The following is a 21,671-nucleotide window of genomic DNA, read 5'->3' as shown; positions in this document are numbered from 1 at the left end:
AATTTTAGTTGGCTGCTACAGATTGACTCATTTGTGCAGTTCTCACTTTGATACAATGCAGCTCAAAAACTAATCTAGAAAGTCTGTTAAGTTGAAGTTTCTTCACAAAACTTCCTTTTATATTTTTCATCAAAGTTACTGATTATAGATGGGTAGTGTCTTCAGCATTTCACACCATAAGAGAGGAGCAACTTCAACCATTTTTATATTGGGAGTTGGGATGTGGAGCATGGTGCTTTTCAGGGTAAACAAATGCTTACCTTTATGTTTACCCTTAATACGTTCTCTGAAATTAACATTACAAATTTTAATTTTATGCCGAGTTTTATGTGTATCTTATGACATGCTACTCTCTTTAAAAAGTATTAAGTGAATTCATATCCAATGAATTACACAAAAATAATTCATTCAAATTCACTGCCTTGCTACAATATTGGAGGACCATGAAATTTGTTCCTCAGCAGTTAGTACAACAGGAAGGAAAGCTTTGATTTCTTGGAATATCAGTGCTAGAGCCATTCTTTCCACAATACTCAGTGATTAATTGAAGTGAATGTTATGCATGGCCTTGGATCCAGAAAGCCTATGAAAAAGCTTTGAACTGAGTGTCTTTCTCCCCTGCTTGACCCTTAACCTTCTAGATACTGTTTATTGACAGTATTACTTGATCAGCCCATAGCTGAAATATCCAAGTGGATATAGTCAGAGTTCTGGTGATACCTAATTCAGGAAGTGATGGATGACTTCACTCAATGGCTTCATATAGATGTTAAACGGAACAGGCAAGAGTCTAGAGCAGGAGTGTCAAATGCTATTTCATTGAGGGATGCATCAGGGTTGTGTTGACCTTGATGGGCCAGGATGGGCGTGGCTGGGGTGGACATGGCAAGCTCAACATCACTTGTGTCAGAGCGCCTGTGGTAGCCCGAGCGCTCTGCCAACGAAAACAGGCTCCCAAGCTCCATTTCAGCTGTGACAGCCTCCTGCAACTCTCTACAAGCAAAAATGGAGCTTGGGAGCCTGTTATTGCCTGTGATGGCCTCCAACCCTCTGCCAGTGAAAATGGAGCTTGGGAGGGCCATACGTAGAGGCACTGTGGACCAGTCCTTCACTGTTTCCAGGGTGGCCCTGCGGGCCAGATCTAAGCACACTATGGGCTGGATCCGGGCCCCAGGCCTTGAGTTTGACACCCCTGCTCTAGAGCCTTGTGGCACCCCACATATTGGGGGTGCCAGATCCAATCTCTCATCTCTCCAACATCAATTGAAACTGATACTGGAGAAAGACACCCAAGTACAGGGTCTCCCAAATCTAATCCTTACAGGCAGGCAATAGGATACCATGCTGATACTTATCTAAAACCACTAAGATCAATAGCCAGCAAAATCCTGGCTCCTCCATGGTTCATCCAAAACCATGACCAATGCCATCTTAGTCCTATGTCTTGGCCTGACACCTGTTTGAAAGGGCTTATCAGAATCCAGAATCTTCAAATCTGTAACCGAACAACTTTCTCAATAAGAGGAGACAGAGGAAAAGCTGTCCAGTGGGTGCAGTGATGGCTTCTTGAGGATGGGTCAAGTCATCCCCTCCCTTGACATTACAGTTATCCACCATCTCCTGGGAAGGGCACGAATTCCATTAATAAGCCACAAGGGGTATGAATTCAGGAATTAACAATCCTGAACATTCTGCCCACTTACTTGGGAATAAAAGCCACATGATGTTTTTATTAATTTATTTTTATCTGTTAAATAAAAATGAAATGAAAAACAATTGTAGGGTTAAAATGTATTAAAAATACAGAAAAATGACCTTTTTGCATTGGGTGCATTAAAAGAATGAAGAACTCAGGATGATCTACTACTTCCATATCTTATTTGATTTTCTAACAATATCAACCTAGCTATTAGAGTAGGATGATGGAGAAAGGACTATCACTTGAGTTATCCTGCAAGACATATTTTTAGAAAATCAACCAGAAAACTATTCAAACATCCAATCACAGGGCTGGCACTGCAGTACTTTATTTAAATGCTACAACAGATGAAGTATCAAGTAATATTTTTGATCAGGCAATGCATTAAGGAATAAAGTATGATTCAATTACGCGACTTATTCTTGCTACATTTATAGTTCATTCAAGATTCTAATTTTATCTGTGTTTAGTTACAGCATCTACATCACCATGCAAGGATTAACAATTCTCAGCTCTTAATAAGAACTGAACCCAAATCATGCCCATAAATAATTGTTAAAATAGACTGGAATCTTTTGCTACTAGGAATAAATAATGGAGTACTGAATTTACACATTATAATTGTGACTAATAAATACATTGCTCATATTGGCTTAGCAATCTTTGTGGCTAGACTTCTTCTAAGCTGTTTTGGAAACATTTGAAAATGTAGCTTCCCCACAGTGTTGATATAAATAAATTCAAGTCATTATGGACTGGCGTCAGTGACACTGGCTAGAACAGTCCGGACACAGTCTGTTTTTCACACATTAATTCTCATGGCAACATGTGAACAATTAAGGAGATGCAAAATATAGTAAGTCAGTTCTAAGCAGAAATTAAAATTTAATTTAATTACAAAAGTCAACTGTTGAAATATTAGTCGCATTGCAAAGAATATAACAAACATTATCTAATTAAAAATAATGATTAAAATCATTTTAAAGGCATAAAATATAGAACCAAAAAGATTTCTAGCTGGATACAGTCCTTTCACATAAATACATCTTGGGCTTTTTTGATTGAACCATGTCGCATATTTTATTTACTTTCTTCCCCTAATAATGCACTGCAGTCAAAATATTCCAATACTGCACAACGTAACTTTTTTGTAAATTATTTATATAAAAAAATAAAAAGTTTGAAACATTCAAAATGATGATCACTTTTAAAAAATTACATTTAAAAATAGATTTTAAAATGACATTCCCTGGACCTTTTTATTCCATTCACTGAGATCCAGACTGAATGCTTTAAGGCAAGTTGTCAGGCTGGCATCAGGATGATAATTTTTCAGAAGAGTAAGATAGCAGAGTAGAGCTGCGTAACTGTGAGACGTCAGTGAATTGGCTTCTCATGTACACTCACAGAACCATCTTCCATGCCAAAGTAAACCCGCTCTGCCATATTGATGAACAGACCTGTTTCCACCACTCCTAAAATAGAAAAGCTCAATTACTTTTAATTATTACTAAAATACTACACATTAACTAATATATCTTAAGAATGATATAAATTCAACTGTGATGAAATATATTGAAAGCTTCAAAAATGAAAATCCTATATTAAAACACTACATACCGTACTTTTTGGAGTATAAGACACACTTCCCCACCCCCCAAAAGAGAGTGGAAATGTTGGTGCGTCTTATACACTGAATACAGCCATTTTGGGCTTCCCGAAGCCCCACCCCATGTGTCCCATTTTTGCAAAAAAACAGACCGCACAGAGGCTTTGGGAGGCCTGCATAGTGCTCCTGTAGGCTGGGGAGGACAAAAACATTGTTTTTACGAAAAATGGGTCAGTTTTTTGCAAAAACAGGGCGTGCAGAGGCTTTGGGAGGTCTGCAGAATGCACCTGGGCCAGGGAGGGCAAAAACTTTTTTTCCTTGCTTACCTCTTCAAAATCTTGGTGCGTCTTATACACCGGTGCGTCTTATAGTCTGAAAAATACGGTATACCAGGGCAATATTTCTCAACCTCAACAATTAAGTTGTGTAGACTTCAATTCCAAGGATTCCAGGCCTTTGCACTTTGAAGTTGCTAAGTTTGAGAAGTACTGTACCAGGGGAACTTCTTTTCTACTGACTTGGGTGTTCAACAGTGAGAAGGAGGAAGAGGAGTCAAGACAATACATTTTCTCTGTTTCAATAGGGTGCATCATGAGATCATTTAGGAGCAAAAACAAAGCTGACATTTGCCCACCATCCCTTTTTTCTCTATCTGTATCTCACTAATTTTCTGACAGGGAAAAAGAAGCAAAAGAAACAAGAACTGTAGCCGAAAACTATGAGCAAGAGAAGCCAGACAAGGCAGTTGCGAAGATTTCTGACGTCTATTTGAAAATCACTTTATGTTATTTTGGTGAAATAATACTGCAGCAATGTTCATGAATCCTTAACGTGCCTCCCATTTTTGGTTATAATTTGAAAAAAAATCACTTTTTTTCTATCCATCAGCTTAGTATAGGTTTTACAGAACTAAACCAAAAGAATGAAAATTTAATCTTTGAAAGTTTCTATTTTGTTCCAATCTTAACACATTGAACACATAAGGAGTTTGCTTTTGAAAGTACTACAATAATTCAGAGACCTAAAAATTAATCCTTTACACTATTAAAATCAAATGGTGTATGAAGACTACCTGGTATCATCTTGATTGCTACATTCACTTCATTCCAATTATGAATTTTATCAAATTTCCAGTCCAATAAAAAATTCCCATTGTCTGTCACCACAGGACCCTAATAAGCAAAAATTAAAAATATTATGCATAAGAGATTTTATTTTGAGTTATAAATCCTATCAGACACAACGAAGCGGTCGAAGTGCTGTCCCGGTGCCTGGAAGCCGTACGGGTCTGAATGGGGAGAAACAGACTCAAGCTCAATCCCTTCAAGACGGAGTGGCTGTGGATGCCGGCACCCCGGTACAGTCAGCTGCATCCGCAGCTGACTGTTGGGGGCGAGTTAGTGGCCCCAAAGGAGGTGGTTCGCAACTTGGGCGTCCTCCTGGATGGTCAGCTGTCCTTTGATGAACATCTGGCGGCCGTCACCAGGAGGGCCTTTTACCAAGTTCGCTTGGTTCGCCAGTTGCGTCCTTCCTTGACCGGGATGCCTTATGCACGGTCACTCACGCTCTGGTTACGTCTCGGCTGGATTATTGCAATGCTCTCTACATGGGGCTGCCCTTGAGGTGCACCCGGAGGCTGCGAGTGGTAATGGGAGCCGCTCGTGGCTCCCACGTAACACCACTGCTCCGTAGTCTGCACTGGCTTCCTGTAGTCTTTCGGGTGCGCTTCAAGATCCTGGTTACCACCTTTAAAGCGCTCCATGGCTTAGGACCCGGGTACTTACGAGACCGCCTGCTGTTACCTTATGCCTCCCATCGACCCGTACGCTCTCACAGAGAGGGCCTTCTCAGGGTGCCGTCCGCCAAACAATGTCGGCTGGCGGCCCCCAGGAGTAGGGCCTTCTCTGTGGGAGCACCGACGCTCTGGAACGAACTCCCCCCTGGCTTATGTCAAGTGCCTGATCTTCGGACCTTTCGTCGTGAGCTAAAAACATATTTATTCATTCAGGCAGGACTGGCATAAATAGTTGATTTTAAATTGGGGTTTTAGTAAAATTTTAAATTTTTAAATTTTTTAAATTATCGGCCGTTTAGTAATAGTTCATTTTAAATTCTTTTAATTGTATATATTCTGTATTTTATTTTGGCTGTACACCGCCCTGAGTCCTTCGGGAGAAGGGCGGTATAAAAATTTAATAAAATAAATAAATAAATAAATAAAGTGACCTGCATGTGAATATTTATCTAGAGGGCTAACCTGCAAAAGTATATGCAGATTTGTAAATGTAGTGCAGGGATGTCAAACTCGCATCATCACGTGACGTATCAGAACTTTTCCCCCCTTCGCTAAACCAGGCATGGGTGTGGCAAAGCGTGTGATTTATCCAGCCGCGAGTTTGACAGCCCTGATGTAATGTAACTCCTAGGCAAAAAATAACAGATTGAAAAACAAACACAGAACAAGAATACCCATCCTCTTTGCTTATCAGAGTAACAGAGTAGGAAGGGGCTCTGGAGGTCTTCTACTCCAACCCCCAATCAAGCAGGAGACCCAATACCATTCTGGATATTTGGCTGCCCAATTCCTTCTTAAAACCACCGGTGATGGAGCATCCACAATTTCTGGAAACGAGGTGTTCCATTGGTTAATTGTTCTCACTGACAGGAAATTTCTCCTTGGTTCTAGGTTGCTTCTCTCCTTGATTAGTTTCCACCCATTGTTTCCTGTCCTATCTTCCGGTGCTTTGGAAACTCTGTTTTCTTGTGGTAGCCCCTCAAATGTTGGAACACTGCTATCATGACACCACTAGTCCTTTCTTTCACTAGATTAGAAATACCCAATTCCGCAACTATTCTTTATATGTCCTTTCGGCACCAGAGAAATTGTTTATCTATTTTTCCAGGCCTTTCAACAGTTTTAGTTCTTATGTTTTTAAATGGCAGTAATATTCTATTACTGCCTATTTACATTAGAGTTTGATTTTATATTTTTATTTTTAAATTATGTATGGTTTTATTTAGATTATATTTTGCAGTGTCTTACCTTTAGCTTCCTAAAGAATTTGGCTATTACACAAATTAAATATTTCAAAAATAAAATATCGGAAGGGCACTGAGCTGGCATAGGCTGGTTAAAATTATTTCTAAACTAAAATTCTTGAACTTGGGGAAGTTACAATAGGCTTTTGATCCCTCAAGAGAATCAACTTTTTATAGTAATGGTGTTCCTGCATGAGATATTTTGAAGAGAATATACCACTTGCTAGGAATACTATTGTTGCCCAGTTCTCTGTCTTCATTTTCAAGAGTCAAGATGCTATAATATTTCTTCCTGCAAATGGAAAGGAGGTGGGAAAAGATTATCTTGGTCTGAGCTCTTTGAAATGTGCTAGGGAAACCAGCTAGAACAAGTACAGTATTTTAAAAGCAATCTCAAGGTTTACAGTAAGTGAAAAAACTGGAAGAACAAATATATTAGTCCAGTGGATATGTGGCAAAACTCAATAAAGGAAGATTTATGCAAGTATAGATAGCTTCAAACTTTTCCCTTTGGCCCATCTGGAACCTCTGCAAAGCTAGTAATCTATTAAGAGCAAAGGTTTAACTGTCCACCCGCTCTGAAAAGGAAAAAATAAATGTTTCTATACACCAACACCATACAGATTATCAACTTCTTAAATGTATACATACAGCTTTATTGACAGCCATCCTCAACTCTGTAACACCTCCAAATTTATTGGTCAGAAGCTTAGTGATTGGCACATAAGCCATCGGGATGACTTCAATAGGAATCCCCTTCTTCCATTGTTCTCCAAGATTTTTAGATTTTTTTCTACAAGAATATGGGTTAAGGGAAGATATACATTAATATTATGATAGTAATAACAGCAGGAATCTGCAAACAAGCTTCAACTTGCTGAGATATCCTGACTACTTCTGAAAGCCAGAACACATTGCCTTTAAACAGTACCAATAAACAGAAAGACAAATGCTCAACAGGTGATAGACAATTTCAGATTTGTGCATTTGATTATAGGACAATGCTGATTATAACCAACATCTGAGTTGTTTTGAAAGGACGAGCAATTCATTATTAAAATTATAGAAATTATAGAATTATGAATTATAGAAATTGGCCTCTGGTGGCTCAGACTGCTAAGACAGTCTGTTATTAACACAGCTGCTTGCAATTACTGCAGGTTCAAGTCCCACCAGGCCCAAGGTTGACTCAGCCTTCCATCCTTTATAAGGTAGGTAAAATGAGGATCCAGATTGTTGGGGGCAATAAAAGTTGACTTTGTATATAATATACAGATGGATGAAGACTATTGCTTAACACAGTGTAAGCCGCCCTGAGTCTTCAGAGAAGGGAGGGATATAAATGCAAATAAATAAATAAAATAAATAAATAAATTATATAGCAGTGTGTTGAAGAAACACAGAGAAGTAAACAAAAAAACATTATGTCAGCAGGAGAACATTTTACATACATAATAAATATGCATGCTTTTATATTGACTATGTTAATATAATCCTTCACTTACAACCACTTATTTAGCGACCATCTGACGTTCCGATGGTACTTCCAATATATAACCAATCCTTGCACTTATAACCTCTGCAGGATTACAATCTGAGCACTTGGCAACTATCTCTCACTTACAATTGTAACATCCTGCAATCAGCTGACTGCTATCTGTGATGCTTCCAGACATCTTCCAACAAGCAAACTCAATGAGGAAGCCGAAAGGGAAAGTTGCAAGTCATGGTCACTTGATGACTCACTTAATGATGACAAAAAAGGGTTTTAAAATTGGGTCCAGTTATGTGATGCCTTATACTTAATAACTGCACTGCCTACCAATTTTCCAGTCGATTGTGATTATAAGTTGAGTAACTACCTGTAAATGAGATATAATATATACTTATATGTGTGGAGTTACATGTAATCTCTGGTACTTTTAGAGACCACCAGGAAAGAGGATATGACTGGCTTCATCCTATATAGGGACCAATTCAGATATATGTATCCAGACAAGTCTGATATGGCCTAATTGAGAAGAAAACCAGTGGAGTATTGCCACCTGATGGTTATTCTTCTTCTTCTTGTGCCATATCCATCATTGGACGTCGGCGATCATGTTTGCGATCCTATTTTTATCTGCAGCCACACGAAAAAGTGCTGCTGAGTTTTTGTTGTGTCTCGCTCGCTTTCCCCGCAGCCAGGTCCCTCTTATCTCCTGCCGAACGCTGAGGAATGTCCTGGCATGCCTCCAGGCCCCAGCCCTGGCACCATGCCCAGACAGGCCGAACAAGACGAAGGGCCTGACGTGCCTCCAGCCCCCAGCCCTGGCTCCATGCCCAGGCAAACGGAGCAACTAGACCCCTCCCCCTCCCCCACAGCATGTGAGCCTGAGGAATGTGAATTGCCAACAGCTGGAGCCTGGAGAGATCCTCGCTTCAGGAGAATTGATAGGCAGCGTCAGCAAAAAGAAGGGAGAGGCAGGCCTGGATAAGTGCTGAGTCATGGAGCCACACCCCATGGCCTATATAAAGGATCTGCTTTCTGGCATTCTCTGAGTCAGGCAAAGTCTACCTTGGATTGCTGAAGTCACTTCCTGGTCTCCTGCCTGCCTTGAGAACTTTGCTAGGACTTTGGCAGAGCTGCAGAGGCACGCCTGATACGGACTTCCCCGACCCGGCCGTCAGCAGAGGAGTGGGACACGACAGTTTTGTCCAAAGCTTATATTTTGAAGCCATGATGTTCTTCTTCTGCCTGGACCTTATTTGCCTTCAAGCTTTACTTGGAGGATTAGGTGAAGTATGCCGAATTTTTCCAGGTGTCACATCACATGTCTGAAATAATCTAATTTTAACTTTTTAATGGTTTTGATGATTTCCCTTGGCTTTTTCAGACGGCTTATCACCTCCTCATTTCTGATTTTGTCAACCCAGCTTATACATAACAGCCATCTGTAAATCCACTCTTCAAGTGGCTTTCTGTTACAGATCAACTCTCTACTCCATAGAGCAGGATAGAAAAGATGCAACATCTGACAAGCCTCATTTTCAGTCTTAGGCTTATGTTGTGACTGCAGAAGTTCTTTTTAATTTTGATGAATGCTGTTCGAGCTTTCTCTATCCTTGTCTTTACTTCAGTGATCATGTCCCAGCTTTCATTTATTTATTTTATTTATTTAATCGTATTTTTATACCGCCCTATCTTCCAAGGGAATCAGGGCGGTTCATGTAAATTAGAACTGAGGTACGTGATCCTTTCAACTTTTTCTAGTGGTATTCCTTCCAAATTTATCGATGGTAAGTTAATGGGTTGTTTGCTGACGACCATGATCTTGGTTTTTGAGGTGTTAAGCTTCAAGCCATATTTTTCAGATATTTCTGTGACTGTTGATAAGGAGCTGACGATCTTCATTCTTACTGGCGAGCAGAACTGTATCATTAGCATATCTTAAATTGTTGATCCAAACACCTTTTACTTTGAGGCCGGAATTGATGTTTTCCAGTGTTTCATTGAAAATTGACTCAGAGTAGATATTAAACAACAGCAGAGACAGAATACAGCCCTGTCTGAGCCCTCTTCGTACTTCGGCATCATCTGAGTATTTTTGGACTAATCTGACATTTGCTACCTGATGCCAATATAGATTCTTTATGATTTGGATGTCTTTGTCATCTAGTCCCACTTGTTTCAGGACTTGTAATAGTTTTCTGGGTCTTATTTTATCAAATGCTTTTTCAAAATCAATGAAGCACATGTAAACACTGTGACTGACATCTCTACAACGCTGTACAAGAACTTGAATGCTAAATAGGGCATCTCGTGTACCAAGATTGTTTCTGAAACCAAATTGTGTGTTACTTAGATGCTCTTCAATTTTGTTGTATATTTTTGTGTGAATTATTCTTAGGAATATTTTCAGGGTGGTTATAGAAAGTAAAAATACCACATAGGGACATGACATAATGCAACATTTCAACCCACAATAGCTTAAGTAAAACTAGACTAGATTATCATTCTGATATAAATTAATATGAAAACTGTTATGAATAATACAGCCCCTTCTGCAGCTTCTTAAAGGGGAAACCACAAGGAGTGCTAAATCATTTTACCTGTAATCAGCAATAACTATGAAGCTTTTTGCGCAGCCAGCCACTATCTTCTCCTGCGTCAGGCAACCCCTGAAGAATAAAAAAAAATAGCTTGCAAGCCCATACAAACTAATCAGTAGGTTAAAACTAAATTTAAATCCAAGCATATTTTATTTTCCTTTATCCACAAGTCATATTAATTCATCATAGCATTCACAAAAAAAGAAATCGCTGTAACCAAATAAAAATAGATTGTATGTATAACAGGATTAGTACACAAACATTCCTCATCCAAATAGATGACCTCAGTAAAAGAAAAGATAATACTTAAAAACATAAACATGTTTCCACCTAAATTCTGCTGAAGTCAATAGGAGTTACTGAGCTGTGCAAATGTGACACATATTTCTGTAATATGTGACTTTTTTCCTACATTTACTCTAATGCTTAATTTTTAAAGATGAATACTGAAAATTGTGTAAGATAGTTATCTTCATAAAATAAAATCCATGCAAATATTTCTGTAAATCTTTTCTCATTTTAAAGCAAAATAACCTTTAATACCACTTTCCATCCCATAACAGTTGAAAGAAATGCTTCAAATTGCTGCTATTTTATAGATGTCATTTTAGATCTTTGTAAACATCAGAACTTTTTTGCTGATATTTGCAGAGGTTTTATTCGGAGGTGGCAAAACTAGATTGCATTTTCCAACTATTTGTCTTATTTCTAAATCTGCAGGAAAGGGTTGTAATCACGCAATTTCAACACACAGTGGAATCCATTGGTTTTTATGTCTGCCTTGTTTCAGGAAAGATTTGATCACATAGATCAGGGTGTGCCCTGGGTTAAGACAATTTCCTTGCATCATTTTTCTCATTCTTTCAATAATCCAGTAAGAGCTACAGCTCAGCAGTAGAACATTCAGCACTTACATTAATATTTTCCAACTTTAATTATATACTCTATATATTCCTCAAGCAATTACCTTCAGCAATTTAATAATGAGACATTTAATTTATAAAGCTACAAATTTTATCCTCAAAACCAATATATACTCCTGGAGATCTACTAAGATTTTATCGGTTGATAATATCTACTTACCTATCTTATACTTTTATCAATGAATACAGAAATATAAATTATTCTTACCCTCCTCCTTTGATAAGACTGAGATCCGAGTCAACTTCATCAGCTCCATCAATAGCAACATTTAACTACACAAAAAAGAACAATTTTTCATACATCCACAAAACACTTCTACTATAAGATCTTTGCAGATCTTTCAATAAGACAGCCCTTTAGATCTGCTTGTCAAAGATTAAAGAAAGCAAGTGGCTACTTTAAAGTGAATTTAGGAATTGTATTGTACTAGTTTATATGTTTAATTGGGAGAGGAGTTGATGATACAAAGGGTGAGGAGTGACTATGGATTATGATTTATGTTGTATCTTAATTTATGATTGTTAACTTTATACCCTGTACTTGGTTCTGGGAAGTCTCAGGGGGCAGGGGAAGGGGGGGGAAGATAAAGGATTATTAATGTACAGGAATGTTTGAAGATATGTAATTAAAAAATAGAAATAATTTGAACAATTTGAAATGAAATTGGGGCTGCTCAGCTGCCATTTCAAAAGGGAATGGAAAGGGAGAGAGGAGTAGAGAGAGTGAAGGAAGAAAGTAGGTAGGAAAAGAGACAGGTAGAAGAGGGGGAAAGGAGAGGAAGAAGAAAGGGGAAAAAGAGAGGGTTAGAAAGGGGGAAAGAGAGGAGTGGGGAAGGAGGAGAAGAAGTAGAAAAGTGAAAGAGAGGAAGGATGGAGAAAGTAGAAGAAGGTAGAGAAGGGAAGAAGAAAGGTTGTGTTAAGGAAGGAAGTGGTAGCTGAGCAAGCCCGAATAAGTAACAAATGAAAATTAATGATTAATGTTGAATAAGAGACTGTACATTGAATATGTTGTTGGAAAATGGAAATAAAACTTTTTTTATTAAAAAAAAAAGTCTTCTGGCTGCAGATGTCAATCACTCAATCCGCCGATCAATAAGTTTATTAATTCTATATAGCTGCCCATCTCACTTTCAAATGACTCTGGGTGGCTTACATAAAAAGAACTCTAAAAAACATAAAGTAGACAATATTAAAAAAAAATTAAAAACACATAGTAGCCAGGCATAACCTAGTTGAATGATTTGCCAGGCCTAAAAGAAAGTAGTTCTAGAGTATTAGCTGTACCAGCTAATTTTTTTTTTTTTTTGCATTTATATCCTGCCCTTCTCCGAAGACTCAGGGCGGCTTACACTATATTAGCAATAGTCTTCGTTCTATTTGTATATTTATATACAAAGTCAACTTATTGCCCCCAACAATCTGGGTCCTCATTTTACCTACCTTATAAAGGATGGAAGGCTGAGTCAACCTTGGGCCTGGTGGGACTAGAACCTGCAGTAATTGCAGGCAGCTGCTGTTAATAACAGACTGCATTAGCAGTCTGAGCCACAGAGTCTAGAACTAGACTCTGTCTAGATAATAGTCTAGAACTAGGCACAAGAACATCTAAGAGGAATGGTAAAAGCAGAGGTATTATAGCAGGCAACAATATGAGAAAGAAGCTAGATTAAAATATTTGATATTTAAAGAGCAGGCAGTTAGGAAGACCTCTTTATATGGTTCTAAAATGAAAATAATAGGTTCCAGGGAATCTCCCCAGGAAGTGTTTGTTTTTTTTTACAAAGGTACATTGTGAAAGTGTTTCATTGGTATATATCTGGTACGTTCATTGGTACATATCTGGTTGGAAAGAGTTGAAAAGCTTCCAATGATGACTTTATTCATCCTATTATATGCTGTGACCAGAACTCCTATAATATCCAGCTGACAGAACCAAGGGGCAATTTTGGGGAATATATGTCTGGAGATTATCCCAATTAAGATGACCCCTCTAATACACAACCTAAGGAAAGGCTATCCTCCAAGTACTTTAAGTCATTAACATAGAAACAGATATTCCCATCACACTATTCCCTTTTGAAATAACATTAGCAAAGCATAAAAAAGAGTTGGTAGTAATATACAAAGTAAATCAAATATTAGAGGTTTTTTTAACAATTTGTTTAGTTTACACCAATAGCATTCATTATAACTTTAACTAGCAAACCATCCATGCTTCTAATACATTCTTATATCAAATCATCTATTGGAAATGAAGTTTCTGAAGATAGGAAGATTTAGAATTTATTTACTGTTCGATCTTTGGTCAGCTTCTGGTCATCCAAGATGTGCAAAACAGAAGATGGGTTGGGCACTTCCAGGAAACTCTTAATCAGCCAAACCCACTCTCTATATACAATTTTAATGTATAATGTATATTCAAGTAAATACTGGTGAAATTACAATTGAAGAAATAAAAATGGTGATTAGAAGCTTTAAAAACAATTAGAGAGCTGGCTTAGATGAGATAACCTCAAAGATCTTAAATCATGGTGGCTGGGCTATGGTGAAAGAACTGGCAACATTGTTTAATAAATATTGGCAAAGTGGTGTAATTCCAGAGGATTGGTGAAAATAATAATTCCAGAGGATTGGTGATAATAATTAAGCAGATCAAAGGAGACATTAGGACTATAATATCTCTAAATCTGTGGCATAGAATTGATGTAAAAAAAACATGATATCAAGGCTGATATATACACACATGCACAATGCCAATTATCACTTCTATTTATTGGTAGTTCCTTATTGGTTGAAGATGACTATTACGATGAACCAGATTCTTTGAAAAAAAAAATAGGCATCAAATATATCATGTTGTTAAATTATATTCTGAATGTTTGGAATTATTCATTTATGAAAATCTTTGAATAAATTGTGGCTGAATTAAAGCCATTAGGGTGATAATGTACTCCCAAAAGATATTTATTTATGTACAAAGTTGTAAATGTTGGTTGAGTTGGTTGGGGTGAGGGAAAACAAGTAACCTTTGAATTAGTTTTGTTCTGACACAGAGTCAAGGTTTTAAATATTCTGCTATTTTCTTTCCTTCGTGTTGATGATTAAATCCACACTAAAATCACCAAAAAGCATTAACTGAGAATTGGACACTGGGATAAAGAATCTACAAATACCCAACCAACTTACCTCAGGATGTCTGTCTAAGTCGCTTAAGGTTAAGCCATTCTGCAGAATCAACTGACGTGCCTACAGGAAAATAGAAGGCAATATTATTTCTCCATATTGATACATGTTTCAAATGTCTTATTTTTATTCCTATTTTTGTTTGTGTATCTTGTCATAGTCTACAGCCAATAAAGAAATTCACTCATAGAATCAAAGACAATAAAACTGCATAAAAAGGCATGGGAACACACATATGCACTAGTTTCCATAGAGAAATAGATTGCTAGAGCAGTTACATTCAATAATCTCTGACTTCTCTTAAATTTTAAGTCCTTCAAAGACCCATCCATATAGATCAAGAGTGTCAAACTGGCGGCCCATGGGCCAGATGCATCATGTGCAGGCCTCACCCACCCTGGCTCCGCAAAGGCAAAAGTCACATGGTGAAATCAAGTTTGACACTGTTGATATAGATTGATCTCTGTGTGATCTATCTGAGGTTTGAGTTTGGGAGACAGAGATGGTAAATACTGATCCAAGAGTCCAGTAGCCACTCTTAATATTTTCAATTAAGTTTGACTAGGACCTCCAACTTTGGGATTTCTCTTTCTTTTCAGTACTCTAGAAATTTTCCTTCCTGACCCAATGCAGAGGCAATAAAGTTAAGGAGAATGGGAATGTACTAAGAGTGGGTAAGCAACACAGAGAGAGCTAAGGACAAAGAAAGAAAGTGGCTGGGGTGGCTGGGCAAGACTTAGATCTTAGGTCTGCTCAAAACTCAGTCCCCATGAATTCAGTGCAACTTACAAATCTGAACTGGAATTTCCAAGATGAGAACTGCAAGTGATCTACTAATGATCAATAAATTGTTAAAAGGAAGAATTTACCTGAAAAGAGGTAGGTATACAAACTATGTTGAGATTCTCTTTTTTGACTCTCTCAGCTGTAGGAGAAAAATTACTAGATTTACTAAAGATTTAAACCATTAATGACAATCCATACTAACAGATCTCTGCACAAAGGTCTCCATTTAAAAATGCTCAGTACCAAACTTTATTATTTATATATATCCTGCTATATTGGCTACATCAGACAAGATGCCCTGGTCAACAGATAGAATAATGAGGAGCATACATAAAGTACGTTCAAACAAATACCGAGGCAATATCAGGTTTTCTGAGATACAAAGAAACCTGCTGAATTTAAAATAGCAGCAAGGGTTATAATGTACATTTTCTCATTATCTCTCTCTCCCTCTCCCCCCCCCTCTTCTCTCATACACACATACAAACACACACGTGTCCTTGAACTGCCAGGCACTAGGTGGAATCCACCATGCCTGGTAACTGTAGATGAAATTGAGGATTTTTTTGTGCTCAGGACCAGCCTCCTTCAGGTGATTTTTCTCCTTTGATTCTTTAAGGAGCCATTTCTTATCTACCTCTCCAAAGAGAACTTTTAGTCAAGATTCCTAGTGTTTGTCCTCTGATGACCTTATCTCACATTGTAATTGGCCCCATATGTCTTATCATTAGGAAGAACCTCAAAATAGCTCTATATTGGTAGGTCTTTGAGCTCTGGGGTGGTCTGTGCACATATCTGGTTTCCTTTTTCCTGTTTCTGTTAATTTTATTCTTATTGCTGAGTGTTATATGGGATCCATTGTTAAATAAATAAAACAATGACAATGGGGAAAACTTATCTAATGTAATCATAAAGACAACGTAAGTGGAAATTATTATTTAATTTCAGAAACTACTGAAAATAGCTGAAATAATTTTTTTTCTTAGAATTTTTTTTTTCAATTATCAATGCAACCTTTTGTCAAAATTAATAGAATCAAATATTTTATCAGTAGGTTGACTACTTGGGCCTTCTATTCCTGTAAATGCATACTACAGATAGTGCTTGGGATATGATAGCAGTTAGGCTTAGGGTTGCCAATGTTAGCATGCAGTCGTAAAATGTGATGTCATATGTTCACATCATTGGGAATCCGAGGTAAGGAGTGTCTTGGTGCCATGGGTGGGGGGGAGGCCAGAGAAGAGCCTGTGCAGGCTGCATAATCATGGGAGGCCAGGGGAGGATCTGAGAAGGCTGGAGCAGATCATGAATAAGTCATGGGAGACTGGGGGAGAGCCTGGGAAGACTGGCACAGGCTGTATGCAGGCAGGGGAGGAAGGTGCTGCAATCAGGAACAACTTGCAACCTTTACTGTAGCTTCCCCACTTAGTTGTGGGAAACCAGTACAGAAGGATGCAAATGATGGTCATGTGACCAATAGTTCCCTGCAGCATTGTAATCAGAACCTGAGCATCTGAGCACTTGTGGCGGCAGAGATACTACAATGGCCTGAACTTTTAATGTATCTGATCTAATATTCTTACTTAAAATTTTTGAAATGAAAAAAAAAACTCCAACAATCCTGTAAGTTACTACAGTGACAGTCATCACATTATACTGCCTCGAAGTTTACATAAATGTGAGTGAATAGGTAGTTCTCAACACATGATATACGTTAATGGCAGCCTGACCGTTACCATTGTATGCCATAAGGTTCATAAAATGGGTTGGCAATGTCATTGATTCAATTTATCATTTTCTTTTTGGGGTGACTAAACGGCCACACAGTCTAGATGCAGTTTTGCTGAAAACAGGAAGTGTTGGATTTCAGCAAAATTATTGTAAAATAGTCAACATGACTGCAGGAAACTGCAAACGACTGTAAATGGCACTATGATTTGATGAGTGTCCAAAATCTGATCACAAGACTGCAATGAATCCACCCATACATCAGAACTCTAAATTTGATCATAAATCAGGTCAGTTGTTAACTTCAAACAGTCACTAAGCAACCAGTTTTAAGTCAAGGACTACCTGTACATATAAAGTACAGCATTATACAACTGAAGAGTAATTAACAATTAGTCTAAAACTTGTAACAATTTGGAGGCTTCTTTTTGTATACATACCAATTATAAAGAATTAATGGAAAGTGGGGCCCAGATTTTTTCATTTCAGTTTGTATCATGAGTAGGAATGGATTGATATATTACTTAAAACAATTTTTAAACTGGAATGATTCTAGAATTCAATCTGGATTTTGTATTAAGAGCAATAACTATCCCATGCAGTAATAATCCAATAAAGGTCCAAGGAATAACAGTTGAAGACTGCAAACGTTCACTACTTACATGCAGTCAAGTATGAAGAACACTGTATGATTTAAACAGCAGTGTGGTGCAGTAGTTGTGGATTGGATCCATCTACCCTCCACCAAGTATGCTTACCTCTGAGCTACTCATTCTCAGCATAACAACTTCACAGGGTTATTGCTGTGGAGAAAAACACCTGAAGGAAGGAGCACTATGTATATTGCCTTGAATGAAAGGCAGGATAGAAGTCAATTTAATAAAATATAAACAGAAAAGTTTACTATTCTGGGATCATCCTCAAGAATTTCTTCAAAGCAGGTAGCCCAACTGCTTGAGTAAGCAGAACAATACAGGTAGGCTTGACTTACAACAGTTCATTTAGTGACCATTTAAAGTTACAATGGCCCTGAAAAATGTGACTTATGGCCATTTTTCATAGTTGTGACCTATACAGCATCCCCATGGTCATGTGATCAGTCAGATGCCTGGAAACTGACTCATGACCATTGCTGTTTCCCAAGGTCATGTGATCAGCTTTTACAACCTTCTGACAAGGTCAATGGGGAAACCAGATTCACATAACAATTGGGTTGCTAGCTTATCAATTGCAGCAATTCACTTAACAATTGTGGAAAAGTCATAAAATGGAGGAAAACTCACTTAACAACAGAAATTTTGGGTTCACTGTGGTTTTAAGTTGAGGACCACCTGTAAATACTTAAGGCAAAAAAAGAGTAACAGTAATACATACCCAATTTATGTACAGCATGAACAATTGTAGATCCACTTCCAATTCCAAGGACATGATTAGTCTACAAAGAAGCGTAAATATTTGCTTTTGTAAATCAACACAGAAATTGTACTATCCGATTACTAAACAGCATAATGAGATACTCTTTTCTTTTAAGCAGTTCTAGTCCGGCTTCTAAAGGAGACAAAAACATATTTCATACAGGCATATAAAACAAGAATGGTTTGGTATAAAAACCTAATTCTTCTTCTGTGAACATTCAGGAGGCCAAAAAAAGAATAAACATCAAACCCAAATTTCTCTAAAGTAAAATAATATCAGTACAGTTGATTAATGTAATTGGCTACTAGTTAACCTAATACGTATAGTAGTTTGTCAGATAACTGTGTGTACCATAACATTTTCAAACAATGGTTTTTCATAATTGTGCTTTGTACGTTAAAAATTACAAGTTGTCTGAAAAAACCAACATGTGAAGAGTTTGATCAGTAACTTATTACTCAGTAAGTATCCACAGAATGAAATAAGAATACAGTAAAATATTTAATTTGCAAGGATAGTAACCCAAATTACAACTCCAGAAAGATCTATGGATCATTTTTAAAGGAAATGGAACCATCTAACTAATAATATATATCAAAGTCCATCAGAGAGTAAGAACTACAAAATAAAAGACTACTTCAGCTTCAATCGCAATATTACAAGAGCAAAAAATAGATTCAAGCTAAATGTCAACCGCTTTAAACTTGATTGCAGAAAATATGACTTCTGTAATAGAGTTGTTAATGCTTGGAACTCATTACCTGACTCCATAGTGTCTACTCAAGATCCCAAAATCTTCAACCAAAAACTGTCTACTATTGACAGTTACTATTGACCCATTCCTAAAAGGACTATAAGGGGTGTGCATAAGAGCACAAAGGTGCCTACCGTTCCTGTCCTATTGTTCCCTTCATTATATCAAATTGATATAGTTGATGCATATTTTTTTACATATACATATATATTTTCTTCAAGATATGTTGTTTTATCTATGACAATTGTTTGTGTATACTGTTGTGACAAAAAAAATAAAATCCAATCCCAATGGTGAAAGTACTGCTGAGAATCTCAGCGTAGGAGATCTTTGCCATTTATCTGTTCAGAAGTCTTCAACCAACTTCAGAACAAGTGGCAGTTTCGATACCCATAACATCTGTAAAAAAACAAAAAAAAAACAAAAACCGCACGCATTTTTGTCAAGGAGAAAACTAATTACGTTCGTCTATAAACGTAAGAATACAAATTTTATAACACCTAAAAATATTTGGTAAAGGCGAAAGTTCCAAAAACAATAGTGAAGAAACGTACTTCCTTGCAAAATCAGCTCCCTACCTGCACGTGATTGTTTACCGCAGCCCAGGCGGCCAGCTTTTTGGCTTCTTCGGTCATATTCTCCCTCCCGTGGCTGCTGCTCAACAGCCTCGGGTTTAGCAAGCGCTCTTTCTGCAGAACTCTCAACTCGACCCTTCCTTCCGCTGTCAGCGTCCTATAAAGAAAAGTGAGAGGCTCCGTACTGTGCCGCATGACGCTGACCCCACCCGGCCGCCGGCGCCGCCTCTCTCTCCCCTTTGGGCTTCACCTTGGCTCTTGCGATTGCCCGAACCACCACCCCGGGACAATTCGCGATTAAGGCTGCCTGACAAACGCTTACTTCCTCTAGGCGCAACGTGGGATTTAGACTACCACTTACACAATTGAGCGCACGTAGTGCGAACTGCATGAGACACCCCTCCCCACACACACACACACACATACACACCGCCCGCTCAGAAAGACTGCATCCCGGCATTCAGCTGTTTTGAACGCAAAAAGAGGAGATATATTTTAGTCACAGTTGCTACATGGTTAATAATTCATGCAAACAATAATGTATTGATGCACTTTTTAAATACCTTTTTGCCAGACATTAATATCAAAGGTCGCTTCATGTCAGATACCTCTACGATTAAATGTCGTCAATAACTGAGGTTCGAGTAGATCTCTGCATCCCGTGCAACTCTGACCTCTAAAATCCTTATCTCTTCGGCTGCGATTTCTGTGATCGGAAATGATTTCTATAAGGAGAAAAACTGCTGTACATATGTGGTCCATATGGAAAGAACTTTCTTTCAAATTGGGAGAGGAGACTGAATTTCCAGTAAAGAAATGGAATGGAATGAAATGTCCTTTAAATACACAATATAAACTCATGTAGTCTCTAGGAGTGGAAAGCGATTTGATGGCACATAATTTGTATTCCCTACTCACATTAGTTCTGGAGTAATGTATTGCATTTTTCACTTTTTAACACATAACTTTTTTTTTTTTTTGCAAACGAATGTATATTTCATACGGCCAAATTACGAGGTGCTATTTATCTTTTTTGAGAGCGGCACAATTCTCTCGTGTTTATTCCTCAAAAATATGGGTGTAAAATGTTTTTAACCATGGGAGCGGAATGCACCACTGGATACAAAGGCCAACACTGTTGCTATGATTCAAATTGTAGTCAGCAAGGTTGTTTTAAACCTCCGGTGCTTCAGAGTTGCAAATTCAACCCACAGTCACCTCTATAAAAAAACTATAGACTCGGCATCTGGAACGGCGTCATAGTCCTAACACTGGGTGGAACCACTGCAGGCAGCAATTGAGGGGGGGGGTCTGGGTTCCCCACAAGAAGACCACCTTGCAAATAAGCTCAAAAAATAAAATTAGGCATGTGTAAAAAAAAATATCAGTGAAACTGCAGGAAACAACCGATGCAGCATTTAAATGTATCCTCTGGGAATTCCCCAACTCGTTCTGTTTTGCGTCAAGATCAGGTTTCTTTCTTACGTAGAATTAGAATTAGAATAAACAGAAATATATGAATATTCCTTATTTCGTCCGGGCCAAAAATAAAAGACTGGTTAAATGTTATGACGAGGACATTTTTACCTTCTTTAACCCCCATATGTCGGTTTGACAGCCGCTGCTTCTTTAAGGTATTCCTTCCCACCCCAGCTCCCAGAGCTCAACTCTGGAGAATACCGTCAACACTCAAAATCGGCCACGTAGAAAACATCGGCCTTGTCCAATCAAGAAGGGAAGGAAAAGAGCAAGAACCAATCCCTGCATTCCACCAGCTACCTCCACGTTCTCCAATCAAGAGCGGAAGTTAATGGCAAAAGTAGTGTTATTGTTTAATCCAATCATGGAAACCTTAGAGACATGAGCC

At 38.0% G+C, this 21,671-nt stretch overlaps 1 protein-coding gene across 3 annotated transcripts; it reads right to left on the bottom strand.

Moving 5' to 3' along the window:
• Window positions 1-2,002: 2,002 nt before the first annotated feature.
• Window positions 2,003-21,515, bottom strand: RPIA (ribose 5-phosphate isomerase A). 3 transcript variants are annotated; one of them, XM_058181849.1, is made up of 11 exons: window positions 21,392-21,515; window positions 20,368-20,529; window positions 19,808-19,961; window positions 18,434-18,494; window positions 15,415-15,470; window positions 14,549-14,608; window positions 11,571-11,635; window positions 10,440-10,508; window positions 6,999-7,140; window positions 4,381-4,480; window positions 2,003-3,174 (listed from the first exon to the last, which is right to left on the bottom strand). In XM_058181849.1, the coding sequence occupies exons 3-11, from the start codon at window positions 19,862-19,864 to the stop codon at window positions 3,077-3,079; spliced, it is 708 nt and encodes a 235-aa protein (XP_058037832.1). In that variant the 5' UTR covers window positions 19,865-19,961; window positions 20,368-20,529; window positions 21,392-21,515; the 3' UTR covers window positions 2,003-3,076. The 3 variants fall into 3 exon arrangements, with proteins under 3 accessions (XP_058037832.1, XP_058037833.1, XP_058037831.1); XM_058181850.1 differs by lacking the exons at window positions 20,368-20,529; window positions 21,392-21,515 and adding an exon at window positions 20,055-20,160; XM_058181848.1 differs by lacking the exons at window positions 20,368-20,529; window positions 21,392-21,515 and having other exon boundaries at window positions 19,808-20,037.
• Window positions 21,516-21,671: the final 156 nt, after the last annotated feature.

This window comes from Ahaetulla prasina, chromosome 4 (genome assembly GCF_028640845.1).
Source record: "Ahaetulla prasina isolate Xishuangbanna chromosome 4, ASM2864084v1, whole genome shotgun sequence".
Lineage (NCBI taxonomy): Eukaryota > Metazoa > Chordata > Lepidosauria > Squamata > Colubridae > Ahaetulla > Ahaetulla prasina.
This window is presented reverse-complemented; position numbering and strand designations above follow the sequence as displayed.